At 53.2% G+C, this 17,250-nt stretch overlaps 7 protein-coding genes across 7 annotated transcripts; 2 read left to right on the forward strand and 5 right to left on the reverse strand.

The window, feature by feature from the left end:
* Nucleotides 1–587: 587 nt before the first annotated feature.
* MRS44_003303 (uncharacterized protein) lies at nucleotides 588–3,003 on the forward strand (the record flags this gene model as incomplete). Its single annotated transcript, XM_065623165.1, has 3 exons — nucleotides 588–2,463; nucleotides 2,517–2,905; nucleotides 2,956–3,003. 3 exons carry the CDS (start codon nucleotides 588–590, stop codon nucleotides 3,001–3,003), a joined length of 2,313 nt encoding a protein of 770 aa, XP_065479237.1.
* Nucleotides 3,004–4,454: 1,451 nt separating this feature from the next.
* On the forward strand, nucleotides 4,455–6,051 carry MRS44_003304 (uncharacterized protein; the record flags this gene model as incomplete). Its single annotated transcript, XM_046275352.2, has 2 exons — nucleotides 4,455–4,583; nucleotides 4,648–6,051. The coding sequence occupies 2 exons, from the start codon at nucleotides 4,455–4,457 to the stop codon at nucleotides 6,049–6,051; spliced, it is 1,533 nt and encodes a 510-aa protein (XP_046137416.2).
* Nucleotides 6,052–6,256: 205 nt separating this feature from the next.
* MRS44_003305 (uncharacterized protein) lies at nucleotides 6,257–8,379 on the reverse strand (the record flags this gene model as incomplete). Its single annotated transcript, XM_065623166.1, has 5 exons — nucleotides 6,257–7,399; nucleotides 7,457–7,666; nucleotides 7,915–8,090; nucleotides 8,148–8,204; nucleotides 8,310–8,379. 5 exons carry the CDS (start codon nucleotides 8,377–8,379, stop codon nucleotides 6,257–6,259), a joined length of 1,656 nt encoding a protein of 551 aa, XP_065479238.1.
* A 1,064-nt stretch (nucleotides 8,380–9,443) lies between these two features.
* Nucleotides 9,444–10,741, reverse strand: MRS44_003306 (uncharacterized protein; the record flags this gene model as incomplete). Its single annotated transcript, XM_046283882.2, has 5 exons — nucleotides 9,444–9,757; nucleotides 9,824–9,971; nucleotides 10,030–10,066; nucleotides 10,512–10,629; nucleotides 10,681–10,741. The coding sequence occupies 5 exons, from the start codon at nucleotides 10,739–10,741 to the stop codon at nucleotides 9,444–9,446; spliced, it is 678 nt and encodes a 225-aa protein (XP_046137419.2).
* A 740-nt stretch (nucleotides 10,742–11,481) lies between these two features.
* MRS44_003307 (uncharacterized protein) lies at nucleotides 11,482–11,799 on the reverse strand (the record flags this gene model as incomplete). Its single annotated transcript, XM_065623167.1, has 2 exons — nucleotides 11,482–11,732; nucleotides 11,793–11,799. 2 exons carry the CDS (start codon nucleotides 11,797–11,799, stop codon nucleotides 11,482–11,484), a joined length of 258 nt encoding a protein of 85 aa, XP_065479239.1.
* A 1,285-nt stretch (nucleotides 11,800–13,084) lies between these two features.
* On the reverse strand, nucleotides 13,085–13,469 carry MRS44_003308 (uncharacterized protein; the record flags this gene model as incomplete). The annotated part of the gene is made up of 2 exons (XM_065623168.1): nucleotides 13,085–13,281; nucleotides 13,319–13,469. The coding sequence occupies 2 exons, from the start codon at nucleotides 13,467–13,469 to the stop codon at nucleotides 13,085–13,087; spliced, it is 348 nt and encodes a 115-aa protein (XP_065479240.1).
* A 1,308-nt stretch (nucleotides 13,470–14,777) lies between these two features.
* Nucleotides 14,778–17,033, reverse strand: MRS44_003309 (uncharacterized protein; the record flags this gene model as incomplete). Its single annotated transcript, XM_046275353.2, has 1 exon — nucleotides 14,778–17,033. One exon carries the CDS (start codon nucleotides 17,031–17,033, stop codon nucleotides 14,778–14,780), a length of 2,256 nt encoding a protein of 751 aa, XP_046137422.2.
* Nucleotides 17,034–17,250: the final 217 nt, after the last annotated feature.

Below are 17,250 nucleotides of genomic sequence, written 5' to 3' on the forward strand. Positions count from 1 at the left end.
GTTTCGCTACAACTAAGCCGAGATTCAAGTTGTCTAAGACGACTCTTGATCTTGCTCTCCGAACCTGCCTCTAGCAATCATATTGTAGCCGAGTCGAAATCTTGCCCACGGTAAAAGTGAGCTGTCCCTTTCGACACGATCACTCGTTTCTGTCTCGGGTCGCTGGCGTCCTAGTCCTCTCGTCTCTTTCAACTCTTCTCGTTTGTCACGAACAAGAAACCAGAAAAAAAGTAAGTCAACCGTGCGAGTCGGTTGGAGCTGTTGACGTTGGCTCATGCCTGATACCATTCATTGTTTCTTTGAGGCAAGCTCGATTTGATGAACGAGTTGCAGCCTAAATTTGGGAACAGCCTGCTGACAACAATCTTTCAGTTGCATCTGTTTTGTCCTGTCCTGCACATAGATTGCGTCGCGAATCCACCACGAACCTATCATCAAACTCTCGAAACCGGACCGACGACAAGAATCCGTGCACGAGCTTCGTGGATACGATTGTTGTTGACGGCTCCTCGATTTAACGAGATTTGCCGACGCTAATTATGGCTGCGCTGGTTCAAACATATCCTCAGCAAACTGCAACGGTGACAATGCTCCAGACCCGACCGACTTCCGCTACAGGCATGATATCCCCCAACCAAGGCCAGAATGGCCACCAGTACGTGGGAACGCCGACCCAAGCACCCAGATACGGCGCTACCGCCCCATCCGGATACCGTGGCAGCTCGGCTCCTGTCCAACAATACGCCTTCACGAGTACTCCGACTCTGAACCACGCCCAAGCCTGGCAGCAGCAGCAGCAGGGACAACCCGTCCGAAGCCAAGTCTCCAATGCCAACTATGGCAACCGTGGGTTCAGTTCGTCAATGACAAACCTGCCCTACACGAATACCATGGGTGTTGGCCAAACGGGAGCACGCGACGATTCTGCTATCCCCCAAAGGAGAAACATCGTACCTGCTCCTCGACCTCACTCCGCCTTCCTTGCCGGACCTACCCAGCAGCCATATTCCCCTACTTCATCAAGCAAGGCTGCTCCCGATAGATACCGACGACCGTCGAATTCTCAACAGCAAAACCAGCACGGTCGCTCTCAAAGCACGACCCTTCCAGGAAACAACGGAATGCCTACAGCGGCGCAGCTTTACAACGGGCCGAACCCGCAACGCGCGGCCGTCCTCAACCGACCCAACAGCTTCTACAACGCTATGCCTGGCGCAGCTATGGATGACATGCAGTTGCCTCCGCAGTCGCCCCTGGATGACTCTAAGCGATCGCGGCGGCGTAGCATGCGGAGTGTTGAGTCGTCGGAGTCGTCAAGGGCTGTTGTGCAAGACAAGGTCAAGTCTGACACTCTCCGAGTCGTATCCAATCCTGCCGTGCATTCGCGCAACGGCAGCTCCGAGAGCATTGTTTCAAGCCGCAGCAGCCACTCGCGCCCATCATCGGTGAGTTACTATTCCCGCCGCATTGCCCAATCAGATCGGCACTGTGATAGTCGTATGCTAACAGGGATTCATATGCAGTCTGCCAACCGCAATGTCTCGGCCCCCACTGGAAACCCCTCTTCCCTGGCATCGAACGAAAGCACATCTAAGCAGGATCACGCCAAGTTGGTTAATATCCCACCTCGAGGCTCATCTTCCGATGCCATCAAGCGCACAACCAATCCCTCCCCTCTCTCCAGGCCTGCCACCATGGCCAACGATGTCGCTGACGACCCTGCATCGTCCAACGCAGCAGCTAACCACGCGGCAAGCGCGGGTAACCTAGAAACGCCAGCGGCTAGGCAGCTCGCGGCTATTAACCAGAAAGGGCGCAAGTCCAAGAGCAAGACATCTAGGCTGCGTCGCGCCTTCTCGTTTGGAAGCGCGGCCGATTTCCGCAAGGCTGCTGGACCTGATGGCGAAAGCGCCGACAAGACAGAACCCTCCAAGCTGCACAAGGATCCCACCTCGGATGAAGCCTACGATGCTGAGCAAGCCCGCATCGCCGAGGCGCAAGAAGCGGCAGGCCTCGGCCACAGCATTTATGGCGGTAGATTCTTTGGCGGTTCGACAGATAACCTTTCCATATCATCCACGGCCTCTTCGGCTTCCATCATGATCCGGAAAATGGGCCGGGGCATGAAGAAGAGTGGCCGGTCGCTGGTGGGACTTTTCCGACCCAAGTCAGTGATTGGAGTCGCACCCGCGGATGGACCTATTCCCGAGGCCAGCCAGGCCGCTGTATCGATGATTACTGTCGAGGCGGAGACGCAGCGAGTCAACGTTACTGCTGACCCCAAGCCCACAGATGGCTTTCCCCATCTGGAGCGCAACTCGATCGACACAAACCTGGGTGCTGAGATTGCTGAGCGCCTGGGAAGCTCCGGCACGGACAACTCCAACTCGCGCAAGAGCATTGTCGGCGGCGATAGAGAACGCGCGGAAGTGCTGGCCGCAGTCCGCAAGGGAATCTTGAAGCGTATGTCCAAGTCTATTGGTGATGAGTCGACTCTAGCTAACCCTTATTAACAGGACCAGGCTCTTCAAGCCCTTCTACCCGGCCAGCTGACACTTCTCCTGGCCTGGACCTCCCCAGTGTCCCAGCCATTAATGACTCACCCAACTCCAGTGCCCCCAGCACACCCAATGATGAGTCGCAAGGGCACCGTCGAACCGGCTCGATCGCTATTGGCAGCGAGGATTACTTCATGACTGCCCTTCGGCTGCGCCAGGACACCAAGAGCGCGCCTGGCACCCCTCATGGATCAGCCAAGCGCAACGCGACCTTCTCCCCTCGCCTGGTCTTTTACGACACCTGGCCTAGCCAGGAGTACGACCGACGTGGCGAGATTGCGACATGCAACCGGTTGACACCCATGCTGGCGCAGCAAATCAAGGAGGAGCTTAATACCTTCAAGATGGTGAGTTTGCGGTATCAAGTGGAGATGGCAGAGGCTAACAAGATATTCAGGAGATGGAAGTTCACGAAAACTCAAAGATCTACACGCACTTTTTCTGATGATGGCAATGGCAATCAATGTCCACCACACAACACAGAGCTACGGCTGCTTCTAGCAGTGTTCTGTTTCCTTTGATCGATACCGGGCCGCGAGACCCGGAATCTTGTATTGCAACCATAGTACCTACCGTTTGGGCGTTTGGGACAGCATAGTAAGGTGTCAAGGGCGTTCAACTCTAACCACTCTCTACATGTCATGTGGGATTTAGACCAAAGAGTCATACATTTCTTTAATCTTTCTTTTCTCAGTTTCCTTTTTCATGTTGCGATGGAGCAAAGCAGAGCATAGCAAAGCAGAGTGCCCGCCCAGGTCCCTAGCTGAGGGTACGGGCATGGATTTATGGGACTTTGCAGTAGCGGAGCTGGAGCGAGATTTGGAGGTGACGTGGCTAGGGGCCAGCAGTGGCTGTTACTGCTGCTGAGAGCCAGTAGATGGGATGTTGAGCCTGGAAACGACGGCGCCACTTGTTACAGAACACGACATCCCCAGTCGTCAGTCTCTATGTGGACTCGAGGAGGAAAACTGGGGTGAGTGGAACAAGATGGAAGGACGTGTTTCTCTGGAGTGATAACAATGAACGAGGCAATGACTTGCCGTGAATTTTCTAGCTACTTAGTTTTTCGGTACGTACGTAGGTAGGTGCTTGTCTTGGCGATGGATGGATGGATGTCTATAGCTGGAACTAGTAAATAAGCATCAAAGCTGTTTTAGTTCGAGATTGCATGGATCATTGTTGAAGCCTTAGTGAATGGTCAATTATGGGCGTTGCCTATGAGACGGACGAGGCGCGTCAAGAGATGGATTTAATTAATGAGGGTGCTCGATCTGAGTGTGGGTGGCAGCCGGGGGGGTTGTCTCAGATTATGAATTGTAGTTAGCAATCAAAGTTGAGCTGAGAAGGGGAGTTGAGTTGGAGATGAGATGGTGACGGGACGGTACGTACACCAAGGGTCCACGTTCACGAGCAAGTATCGGTACATGTACCGGTACAAGTCGACATTGTGCTTGTGCCTCGACGAGGCTGGAGCTAAGCCGACTTTGGGCTTGTTTCTGGTGTGGGGAAGGCTGAAGGCTGAACGCGGGGCTTGCCTTGCGGCTTCCATGCCTCGGCGGGTGGGCCTCGTCGCGTGCCCCGCGCTCAGCCACAGTAGGACCGACAGCCTCGCGGTCCCCCACCTTGAAGCTCCGGAAAGTGGGTGTAGAGTGTGACGAGCGCCAAGCCAAGGAAGGGACCTCGAACTTTTTTTTCTCTTTCCTTGAACAATCCCTGTTGAACCTTGTGGGCTACACAACAACGACGGCCGAGAGCACGCTTTGCGACAAACGACTTTACGACATCCTGGAGAGATTGTTGCGGCGAGTCTGGCTCCGGAAGACTAATACTCCGGGGCCTGTGTCTGCGTATACCTCGAGGCATCATCATCATCCCGCCTTGCGAAGAATATCCACCATGACGACCGGAGACGACCAGAGCCCCGCGGGGCAACACCGCCCAGCTAAGCTGCATGGCAGGGCATTCTACGAGAGCATTGGCAGCCCCAAGTTTATCGTTGCGCCCATGGTGGACCAGTCCGAATTTGTATGTATCTTGCTTTCTTTCTTAATCCTTCTCGGTGCTGCCATTGCTGACTTTTTCTTAATAGGCGTGGCGCATGCTTACCAGATCCTTCCTCTCCCCAACCGAGCAGTCCAGCCTCCTCGCCTACACGCCCATGCTGCACGCCCGCCTCTTCTCGCAGGACGAAAAGTACCGCCAAGCACACTTCCAGGCTGTCCGCCCAAACGCTGACCCCTGGCTTGACGGGAACCCCTCCATCGATCGGCCGCTGTTTGTCCAGTTCTGCGCCAACGACCCGGACGCCCTCCTCGCCGCCGCCAAGCAGGTCGCGCCCTACTGCGACGCCGTTGATCTCAATCTTGGATGTCCTCAGGGTATTGCGCGCAAGGGAAAGTATGGCGCTTTTCTCCAGGAGGATCAGGATCTCATCTTTCGTCTGATCAACATTCTGCACAAGGAGCTGCCTGTGCCCGTGACGGCCAAGATTCGCATTCTGGAGACTGAGGAACAGACGTTGGCGTATGCGCAGAATGTGCTCAAGGCGGGCGCGTCCATCCTGACTGTGCATGGTCGGCGGAGAGAGCAAAAGGGTCATCTGACAGGCCTGGCCGAGTGGAAGATGATCAAGTTCTTGCGCGACAGCCTGCCAAAGGAGACGGTCATTTTTGCCAATGGAAACATTCTCCAGGAGGGCGATATCGAGCGGTGTCTTGAAGCTACAGGGGCGGACGGCATCATGAGCGCTGAGGGTAACCTCAGCGATCCAGCCATCTTTTCGAAGCCGCCACCTGTGGGTGAGGAGGGACGGGAATACTGGAGGGATAAGGACGGCAAGGGTGGATACAGAGTCGACGCCGTTATGAGGCGGTACATGAACATCCTCCACGAGCACGCCCTAGGAGGCAAAGCCCCTGAACGTCGACCACTCTTCATGCCCGGCGACGACACAACATGGATGACGGAGAGCCAGGCTGAGGAGGACGAGCCAGCGCCCAAGAGGCGCAAGAAGGAGGGCGGCGGTGGAAAGAAGGGCGAGCAGGGACCAAACATGTCGGCCATGCAGCCCCATCTCTTCCACCTCTTGCGGCACTTTGTCTCCAAGCACACCGACGTGCGGGACATGCTGGCCAAGAGCCGAGCCGGTGACATGGATGCCTACGAGCGAGTGCTGGCGGCCGTGGAGCTCAAGGTGGCCGAGGGTCTGCTCGAGTACGAGCGCACTAACGGCGAGAATGTGGCAGATCCGGCGCCGCTGGCCGAGGGCGAGGTGGATCCCCCAGAGGAGGAGAGTTCGGTAGGCACACAACGCCGATGCCGGCGGCCGTGGTGGGTGGTACAGCCCATCATCCGGCCACTGCCCAACGAGGCGCTCAAGAAGGGGGCCATCACGTTGAGTAAGAAGGAAAAGGGAAAGGCCAAGGAGAAGAAAGAGGAGGAGAAGGGAAAGCAAGAGGATATCAAGGCTAGGGATGAGGCTTTGGCTGGATAACATGATGGACGATACCCACTAATTGGGATGAGGTAGACGGCGTATGAGTGAATGAATGTTGGCTACTTAGAGTACAAAAAGACTAGACAGGTTTGTGTTCATACATGTTCATATCCCAGCCTGCCAACTTGTCACCACCACCAACCAACCGTGCTGCTCAGATCATGGGCGCCCATGTCGCCTTGCCTCCTTGCTTGCCAACCAATTACTTAGCCACGGCTTTCTTCTTTCCTCGAGATCCGTGTCCATGGGACTGGCCACCCATCTTACGGAGTAGCATCTTGAGCAAGCCACCTGCTTGGGTATGCTCCTGGGGGAAAGTCCATTTGGCCTTGGCCGTGAATTGTCTCAAATCCTGCACACTCTTGAACACCTCGACGGGTTCACCAGTTCTAGGACTCTGAACAAGAGCTACGAGGTTGACGTGAGCTCCCCAAACAATCTGTTGCTGGTCAGTATTGTGAGCTGTGATGAGCTCGACAAGTTTACGCACCTTGTGAGCCTCCTTCAGCGTCTTTGGAGCACACAGTCCCATTGCTTGGCACAGCTTTCCCCAGCTCTCCAGGCTACTCTCATCAGTTCCGTAGACGTAGTTAAACTCTTCCACCAAGGCGTCGCGGAAGTCGTTCTTGACTTGAGCTTTCTTGGGGCCCTGCCACTTGAAATGCTGACCCATGCGAACAAACTCGTCCCACAGGGGCTTGTCCCGCATGTAGTCGAATTCGGAGTACTTTGCGAAGAAAAGATCAATTGGAGAGTCTTCCTCTTTCTTGGAAGAGTCTTCCTTCTCAGAGGAGTTGTCCTCTTTCTTTGGGGGATCAGGATCGACCGTGCCGTCGGGCGGAGGCAGAGTGTCGGGGAGCAGGTGGGAGAACCTGCAGTTGTCTCCGTAGCGACACTGTCCAGATTCTTGAAAGAGACGGCAGACAGTTTGGCCCTGCCCCTGCTTCTTCTTCTTCCCTGCATTCTTCTTTTTAGACTTTCTCTTAGTCTTGCTGGCCTCGCCGTTGCTCGCGTCAGCGGCACTAGCTTGCACCTCACCGAGGGGGGCCACATCTGGTTGTGTACCATCTTCTACAGGATGCTCTGGGACCCCGAGCGCAGAATTCAACAGGGAGAGACGGGAAACCTTCAGAGAAGCAGGTTGTTCCTCTAGATCCGCAACAGTGGCAAGATTGCGAGGTCGACGTGATGATGATGGTTGGGTGGGTGAAGTGACTGTAAAGCCGAGGGAGGTAAGAAGGGTGGTCAGGGTACCAGCAAAGGTTGCAACTTTCACTGGCTTGACGCGCCAGGCCGGATGGTCTAGAGGTATCTCGTCAGGAGAGGAAGTGTCAGGGCGATAGCTCTGCTTCTGGTCAGTTTGTGTGGATTTCCTAGGCATGGGCCATGGGCGTCATCTCACCTGGGGAGCGTTGTCCAGATCATCATCTCCATGATGATCGCCCCCAACGTTGGGATTCGGGACCGCCATGATTAAGTCGAGCGAATTTGGGCGATTATCGAAGATGAACGAGTCAAGATTTTGGAGGGGAGAGAAAGAGGGGGAGGAAGGAAAGAGTGGTGAAGCGGAGGTGAATGCGTGGACCCTAAGGCTTAGGACACTGATAGCAACCTGCACTCTAAGGCATGTCAACGAAAAAAAAGCAACTGGGGATCTGTTTGAAAAGTCTTAGGTATCTTGAGTAAACCAAGTTGATTCATGCCATGGCTTGTCATGTTGGGGGTCAATAGATACAACAGAGTGTCACACGAGGAGGGTCAAGGACCTGACCATGATGATGAGCCACCAGAGACCTCGTAGTAACGCATCCGACAAATAGGCCATCCCACCTACCACAAAAAACTGCCCAACCACGATACCAATGCTCCAACCATTCCAACAGCTCCAACGACTGTCATTCCCAGACCCGTCAAGCCAAAGACGTCGCGCACTATGGCCATGCCGTAACCGCCCGCCCCAGCACTTTGAAGAATGGCAAACGGGCTTCCGGCTGCTACATTTCCAATACAGCTATGAATCAAGGCAGCAAACGAGCCTATGAGGGTTTATTAGCACATTAACGTACAGTTTCGAGACAAGAGGAGCTGCAGACCTCCAATGACACCGCTCTCAAAGCCCATGAAGCCCAGTGCAAGACTTGCAGTCTGAACTGGAGCAAGTAGCAGCGTTAATCCTGTAGATCTAAAGGCAGAGGCTGCCGGCATAGACAATGTTGATGCCATGGTTGGCCATGTAATGATGGAGGTAGTCTGACCTGATATTCCCGTGGGCGTGGACACCAGCTGCACAAGAACCTGGTAGAAGAGGTTTTGAGAGATGGGCATTTCGTGTTAAATATTTAGGCAATTCACATGCTCAAGTGTCAACTATCCACCAAGAGCTTGCTTAAACAAACACCAGGGACTAAATAACAATAATAGCAAAGTGTTTGTGTTGTACTACAGGCTCGTCACCAAAGAAATACACAAAAGACCTCGTCTGCGGTGACCGGATCCTCCATACTATATTGACACGAATCTCTCTCGAGTTTGCGAGAGTGCCATTGTGTCGGCTTGCCCCTGAATACCGAACAGGCTGGAGACGATTGATTGATCAATCAAGTAAAGTATCTCCAAAACGCTGCCGCACCAGCCACAGAGGCATATCCCAAAGCGACGATATTGTTCAAGATGGCAGCACCATAGCCGCCCATTGCGGCGCTCTGGAAGAAAGCAAAAAGGCTCCCAGCACTGACATTTCCTATCAGACTCTGAATCCACGCGGCAAAGGACCCTTGAGGGAGTTAGCATGGAAAACGCTATGTGAGACGGGAAATAGCCAAGGAAAGGAGAACATGCCTGCATGGACACCGGCACTCGTAAATCCAAAGATGTTCAAGATAGCCTGGTTGAAGAGCCCAGCAGCCGACAGAAAGGGGCTCGCAAGAAACGACAAGAATGGCAGCATGTTGGGCCTATTTCTGGTGTGTCGTCGATACAGTGATGTTATGGTGTTCTCCAAAAGGCGAAGTCTATTCTGGGAAAAGGAAAACAGGGAAGAAGAAGAGTTGGACACTATATAGTGCTCAGGCGGTCAACTACCTATTCACCTCTTTGCCTAATGTCTTCACTGTAGATAACGGCTGGATGTATGAAGCCAAATTACCCAAGACAAAGTCAACAAACAAGAAGGGACATATTTTAGAAAAGGCGTCTGGTATTTCTTCGCTCTCAAAGAGCCGCTCCGCACAAGCTATCTACAACATCCACAGTGGTCCCCTAGATAGTTCCAGTACCTCCATACAAAGATCAAGTGGCTCCTTTGCCACGTCTATGTCTCCAACTGGCTCTCATGTATATCGTCCAAAGTCTTAAAAGAGACGAAATGGTGCGGCTCGCGAAGAGAGGCATCACAGGCGCGGTTGGTTGTCGTCCTTGCCTTCATCGCCAACCTCTCCACTCATCTTCTCTGTGGATTGCTTTTCATCTCCCTCATCAGTCTCGCTCTCTTCACCGTCTTTGTCTCCTTTCTTTTCTTTATCCGCCTTCTTTCCTCTAAAGGAGGCAGCAAAGCTACCGCCAGCGCCTAGAGCAGCTGCACCTTGGACGGCACCGTAGACGGCAGACACACCGTAACCGCCAGCACCGGCACTCTGGAGGGTTGCGAATAGACTAGGGGCAACGACACTTCCGATGCCGCTCTGAGCACCAGCGGCAAGAGAACCTGGAAGAACTATTAGCAAGCCTGCACTGAATCGATGCACTATCCAGACAAAAGGTGTTAACGAACCTCCAATGATGCCATTCGCACCGAAGCCTGCGAGGCCGAGGGCTGGAGCAGCAACCAAAGCTGGGACCGCGCAGACGAGAACTCCCGCGCCCACTGCGACGGCAGCCTTGGGATTATCCTTCGCATGCTGTGCGGCCTTCCCGGCAGCCTAGGCAAGCCTCATCGTCAGCACGTAACCGTAAGAATGTATAAAGACCAATACGCACCTGAGCCAAAGCTGTCTTTACTTTATCAGCCATATCGCTAGTTGTTCTCGAGAGTTGATGCGAGTGATGAGAGTCTGGCTGGGTCAAAGATGAGAGAGTGAGGGTTGCAGGAAAGCCTTGGTGGCGATGCAGTTTCATGTGGGAGGCCGACCAGGCCAACACCAAACATTTGACCCAACCACAGGCCAGCGAACCCCGGTGAATGCTTACAAGTCACAGCAAGGTTTCAGTGACGAGTTATTACGTGAGACCTGGATTGATTGCTAAGATGAATGATTTCTGAGTCGACAGGTTTGGCTTCACTTGCTCAAAGATGGAGTCAAGACAAACACCAGGTTGTTGGAAAAGGAGAGTCAAAGGCACCATCAAAGTAGTAGCTCCAAAAAAAACTTAATTCACCAACTTTTCGACCAGGCCAGCTGGTAGATACGATCCCCGCTCAGACTCGATACCAAGCTACCTAAGTCAAAGAGGATAGTAACCCGGCCACCTTGGCCGCCCCAACTGCTTCCTTGCTCATGATGATGCTCTGGAGAAAGGCGAAAACACTTCCGGCTGGGGCGTTACCAATCGTGCTTTGCCAAACAGCAGCAACCGAGCCTAGACAGGTTCATCAGCATGTTGAGCGCGGCATTCAATTCAGGTGCATACCTGCTAGTGGTCCGATGGGCGTAAAACCAACCGAGTTGAGGGCGGGCAGGATGAACTCCATGTTTTTGCCGAGTTATCGTTGATGACCCCCAAAAGAGGTTGGGTAATTGTGTGTAAGAAACTGTTGGTCTTGGTATGTGAAGGAGGAAAGGGATGGGTAGAAAGGGGTGGATTGCTCGGTATAATATAGGAGACGAACTCCTAGTTCTTTCAAACTCATGTCATCAGTTTGTTAGACTTGAAAGATTGGACGCACCTTCATATCTGATTCAACCATAAAGAATGGGCACATACAATGACAAGGCTCGTCATGGATCTTACGCAGAGATCTAGAGCTGAAAACGGCATATCGACGAGTCCGTATGTAGGTGGCGACGCAGGACAAGGTCTGGATGAGAGTTGGATCTCGATCCCACTGATACAACAGACCTAATGTTTCGAAGAAATAGGCTTCAGAAGCACTTTTTGGAATGTAATGAGGGCAAAGTGTGTTGATTTATTTGCTATTCCCAACCCGTTCCTTCAATGTACAGTACTGGTGCCCTCCTATTGCTGAATCTCCCCCGTAGAATACAATAGCCAAGAGCCGGTTGGTGAATCTGACCCCTTTTGACAACAACACAACCGCCCCAACCCATGGCCTCAAGCCCGTAGGAAATTCCATGCACCAAACCTTCCAAGGTAATCCAGCCCGGTAATCAGAGTGCCGACAGTGATTCTATAATCACCACATTATGCTGGGTTTCTTTGTCGTCTCGAGCACATGAGCTAGCGACTCGGTTGCGTGCGAGAAAATGAGGGCTATCGCCAAACGGGCATGGGACTCAGCGTTATTCCCAGAAGGCTCAATTCAAGGGTGAGAGCGCTGAGCACCAAAAGGATGCCAAAGGATAGGGCGGCGAGAAGAATGGTCATCAGGCAGATGTTGACGAAGTGCGCTGCAAGAACCTTGGTTGTGGGCATGATGGTGTATGCTGCCGCGGTATCGAAGAGTTGGAAGTGCACCGCCATGGTAGATGTGTTCTGGGGAATTGTGGTATCAATGTCAGTGTCTTGATGTGAGATGTGAGTAGTAGGAAGAGTTGGGGAGTGAGGGATGATGGATTATATACCTATCATGATGTCTTTCACTGCTCTTTTTGCCATTGAGATTTGACTCTATCTGCACAGGGAGACAAAGACTCCAGGCTGCCAATATGCTGCTGGCATTAGGAAAATGACTTATCACATACATGTGGATAGCCCTGTCCCTGAACCCTTTATCAGCAAGAACATCACAAAGATACCAGCTTGCAATGGTATTGGTTTCTTTGAAGACATGCTTTACCTCGTAGTCACTGCCACCAACATCTCTCCAAAGTATAACTAAGAAAACATGAAAGCCACCTTTGCATCTCGATAAACATTTAATGAGAGGGGAACAGAAGATGAGAGAGCCTACGTATGACGTTAGCTATGTGATCTTGCAGGAACCAGAGTATGACAATGAAACGGACAGGGCGGCACGTTGTGCAATTCCCATCCACACTGCAGCATAAGGTATTTCTTATTGAAGAAATACTTTGTTCATTACGACAAAGACATATTGGGGTTGGGGATAGATTCTCTCTTGGACGGGGGAACCTTACTTGGGAGTGGCATCGTAAAGCCAAAGGATGGGGTCGACTATGGCGGAGCCTATAGGAGAGAGAATCTCGGAGAAATATGCAGCTCCTGGTGTATCACATTAGAGAGACGTTTGGGAGAGCGACAGGCAAACTCACCACCCATGGTGGAGTAAAACCACATGGCCGTGAGACCTAGTAGAAAGCGGGACGTGGTTGGAAAAGACGAACTCGCTAGAAAGACGAGGCTGAGGCTGAAGCAGATGATGAAAGTCTCAAAATCCATGTTGGCCGTATTTTCCAAACACAAGTTGGCGGGCAGTTCAAAGAAGTCGTAGGTGTGGTCGTCGCTTGTTCCTGCAAGATGCGCATTCAACGATGTCAAGTATCACAGATGCTTCTCGTGAGTTTAGGCAGAAAGAATTAAAGTGAAGCAAACTAAAAAAACACGGATGAATATCTCGAGGTGGATAAGGCAGCTTTCACGTGGCACAAGTAGAAGTATCATCATAAGGACCGATTCACGATGTTAAATTCACTGTCCGGCACAGACGGAAACCTGACACCGACCAGGCAGCTGACTGTCACTGTACATCATGAAAGGGGCCGTCGGTATGATCATAAATTCATTATCAGATCATCATGTGCTACTGTACTTATCATCCCTTCATCCTTTCATATCGAGCTTGAGATTCCTCCTTAAAGTTGAAAGCCTAAAAGCAGTCCATATTCCATCCATAGTAGCTCATCGTCCTCCTTAGATGTCCACACATCTCCAGCTCAAGTGTGTCGAGAGTCGTTCAAGCCCAGTCGCATGACATGCAAACTCCCTGAAGATCGCAGCAGAAGTCAACAGGGCCGGCCGAGGGCAGGGTAGTAGCAGCGCCAAACGTCTCATAAGATCGGAGAGTCTCGCTCAGTCGGAGGACCAGCGTCATGTTACATAAAAGGATGCAACCGAGGGTAGCTCGGGACACGATCGAATGCGGGTCGGCGTCTGTTTATCTGTTAGAACAAAGACTGCAGGTAAGTACGGGGATACTCGCTGTCAGGGTCGTAAAAGGCGTCAAGGAACTCCTGGAAGATCTCTCCCCACATGGTGAGCTTGATGGGGAGTCCGATGATGGTGTTCTTGACACAGCCCCAGACGCAGCGGAAGCCTTTGGATGCGTCGGTGAGATCCATGTCGCCGCAGTTGACAGGATGCTCAGGAGTTGTAGTGATAGTTGTATCAGTGTTGTTCAGTGTTGTTGACTTGCTTGAACCTCGACCAGGTGAGTTTGTGAGAGGTGAAGAGAAGGATTGAGAGATCACATATAATAGTGGTATTTATATCCATTTATTCCTGGAGCATTCGTCCCCTTTCATCTGTTTATCGAAATGCCACAATTGGTGTTGCAAACGCATGTAGAGATCTGGTGAGACCGCCCTGTTGCAACTCCCAATTCAGACTTGAACGAACGCAGCATAATAAAAACCGACTGTTTGAATAGTATCATATTGCCCAACGAAACATGTTCATCTCGTTGCATTGCCGTATCTAAACTGCACAATGCATGCAGGATCCGGTATGAACCCGTTGACACCACGAACCACAGCAAACGCCCAGACAATGCCGTCCAACGCGTCATCTCAAAAAGGGCGGAGCGAATCAGCCCTTTTCGAGGATTGCCCAGGTTCGTAGATGCCCTCACGTCTAGTTTACGGCTGTTCTGTCATAGTCGATGGGATCATAGAAGCGTCAGGGATCAGGGTGAAGGTCAATTTCGCCCCTTTTCTGACACCAAGGAACCAGGTCAAGACGGGCACTTCAGGGCTCACCAGTATGCATTATCTTTTTGGCATTCACCAAACGATAACCTTCAAGTTGCATCTGCGATTTTCTATGTCCTGCGCAAGATCCCCTTACACACATCTTTTGAAGTAAATGTCACAAAGCCAAGCGATCAATAGAAACAAAACGAAACGAAAATGGGCCAGAAGCTTTCAATTTTGGTAGTCCCGCTGATGATACAACTCCCCAAAGCAGCCCAATTCAACTAACTACATGTTATCCATTAAGATTTGCTTCCCATCGTCTCTCATCCCCTTCCGTCTTTTCAACTTCCCCGCCGTCCTCGCTTCACAGGCGGCGGTGACCTAGATACACTATCGCTATATCGTCTCCTCTTGGCGGGCACAGGACTGGCGGGTCGGTTGCTTCCACGTCGTGGCGGGCTGGGTGACCGCGATTGTGAGTCTCGGCCACCCCCGTTGCGAACCGGTGGCGGCGACCTGCTCTCTTGCTTGGCCCTTCTTGGCGGCGGAGAGCGGGAATCGTACGAAGGCGATCGACTATATTGCCTTGGCCTGTCCCGCGCTCCGTCGCTCACAGAGGAGCTGTTGCGCCGGTAGGAGCCCGGACCGGCGTTTCCGCGCGGCCGTCCTCGGCGTGGTGGGCTACCAGAGAATGACCTCTGCCGTTTTCTGGCAGCAGGGGAGACTCCCGCTTGTTCACAGGAGAAGGGGATCGATCTTGCGAATCACGCGATCGACTTCGCCTGTCACGAGGTGGCGGCGAGGGTGACCGACCTTCTGAGGCGTAAGAATCTCTTCGGCCGCGGGCTTGGCGTGGAGGAGGAGAGCGTGACCGGCTGCGAGACGAGTATGAATCACTGCGTGCTCGACCACGTCCACCACGAGGCGCCGGAGATCGTGAGCGGCTCTCACTAGTATACCGCCGACCTCGACGAGGGGGCTCGCAGAGTAAGACTGGCTGCGTCCACGTCCTCTTGCAGACACAGACCTTGTGTAGGATCTTGACCGCGACGAGCTGTATGAGCGTCCGCGGCCCCTCCGCTCAGGAGTCCGAGAAGTCGAACGGCCCCGGTCAGCGACCCGACGAGGTGTCCGCGATCGTGATCGAGACCTCGAGTAGGACGAACCAGTATAGGACGAGTAACTCGAAACCGAGTCTGAGTCCGAGTCGGCGGCAGGAGGAGCGGGTAGAGCTGGCTTGGGCATGTTCTGAAGGTGTGTTCGCATCTCCTCGGTGAGAGCACCCATTCCAATACTCGTAAAGTAGTTGATGGAGAATCTGATGTTGCGGGGGTTTTCCTGGGGGAAGAGACCTTCCAAGTTGGGCCTCAAGGTCTCGTCCGTCATACGTGCCCTGAGCTTGGGCATACCCATCTCCTCCGCGATGAACTGAAACAGGATCTTGATAAAGATGCGACTGCTCGACGTCGTTTCGTCCTCGTTGAGGTGGATGACGGACAGGCAGTGCCAGCCAAGGGCGTCTGACGCAAACATGTGACCAAAAAGCATGGCGATGTTACGGAGCTTGTTGTTCTCGTAACGGTGGATGGTCTCGTAGTACTTGGCAAAAGCCTGCTCAAACAAGTCGCACCAAAGTCGGTTGATCTTGGCGAAACGCTCACCAATCATTCCAAAGAACTTGGTGTACGTCTTTTCTTGTGAGCAGCACTCGACGATCATCGAGGGTAGCTCAGGCTCCTGTCCTGCTGGGAGGTTGATCTTCATGAGCTTGTGAACGGCTTCCTCGGGGTCGGCGCTGGACATAATGGTGAGGTAAATCGTCCTGCGCAGGTTGACCAGGTCGGCATTGGACTGGTCCTTGATTTCCATGGCCTTGGTCTTTTCATCCTCCTCTTCCTCAGACGAACTGTCGTACTCGTCATCGTCATCATCCTCGTCATCGCTTCCTTCGCCCAAGATCTCGGCCTTGAGCTTCTTGTACGCCTCTTCGTGCTCCTCCCATTCTGAGTCAAACTTGAAGATGTTGAGCCCGTCCTGCACGTCAATCTCGCCTTCCAATTCGACCCGGTGAGTAATCTGATCCTCCTCTTCAACCAAATCCAGCTCCTCCTTGACGGCAGGGTTGTCCTTGAACTTGTCCTTGCGCACCTGAAACAGGACCTCGATCATGTACTGCGTTCGCTTGTCGATATCGGCCTCGTGCAAAATATTTCTGAACTGGTCGAAAACGGCCATAGAGATAGACGGCTGCATATCCTCCAGGTACTGTCCAACTTCACGGCAGAAGCCAACAGCAATCTCCACACTGTCGTCGGTGGGTTTGTGAAGAAGCAAAAGCAAGATCTGGCCAGCAAGCATCTCGTGTTGAACCTGCTGGTTGATGAGGTGGGCGAGGAAGGTGGTCGAGGAGAGGCAGACGGCCTTGTCGTTGCGCTTGAAGCCCTTGCGGAACTGCATGACCAGTCGGCGGATCAGCAGCTCACCAACCTGGGGCAGCTTCGTGTTGACAATGGCAGCCATGGCGGCATAGATGGGCGTAAACGGCAAACTGGCCGCCTGGGCCTTCATGATGGATCGGCAAAACAGACCTCGGCCGCGGACCAGGTTCTCGCCAAACAACTCGGGGACGATGTGCTTGATGTTTGCCGTGTTGACCTTGTTGATCAAACCATTGATACTTTTCTTGAGCGCCTCCCACGCCATGCGCTGGTACTCCTTGCTCGTCTTGTCCGTGATCTGGGCCTGCAGCGCGCGCAGTCTCGCTGGGGGGATGTAGGTACCGCCGGATCGCATCGTCAACAGCTTCTCGTACTCGGCCTTTGCAGCAGCCTGCTTCTCCTCCTCCGTGCGCACGGGTACCGGCTCGCGGGCTCGTGAGGGGGATGGCGACCGCGGCGCCCTCGCAGGACGGTACGAGTCGCCATCGCGCTTGTCGCTTCGGTCGCCGCGGTCGCGCTCGCGACGGGGGATATCGACCTCGGCGGACGCCATCATCGGTAGAGTCGCAGTCGCGGCGGTTTTGATGTCGTGGATATCGCTGCTCCTAGAGTTGATGGCGTTGCGGAGACAGACAGAGCGAAAGTTCCTCAACGACCAAGATGGATGTCGTCGCTGACTTTGAGCCTGAGGCTGGGAGGCTGCAGCGCGACCAGAGACCAACCAGGAAAAAAAGTTGAACGCACAGGCCGGCGAGGCTGTCAAGCCACAT

The sequence above is a fragment of the Fusarium solani genome (assembly GCF_023522795.1).
Source record: "Fusarium solani strain SB1 chromosome Unknown bctg00000001, whole genome shotgun sequence".
Classification (NCBI taxonomy): Eukaryota; Fungi; Ascomycota; class Sordariomycetes; order Hypocreales; family Nectriaceae; genus Fusarium; species Fusarium solani.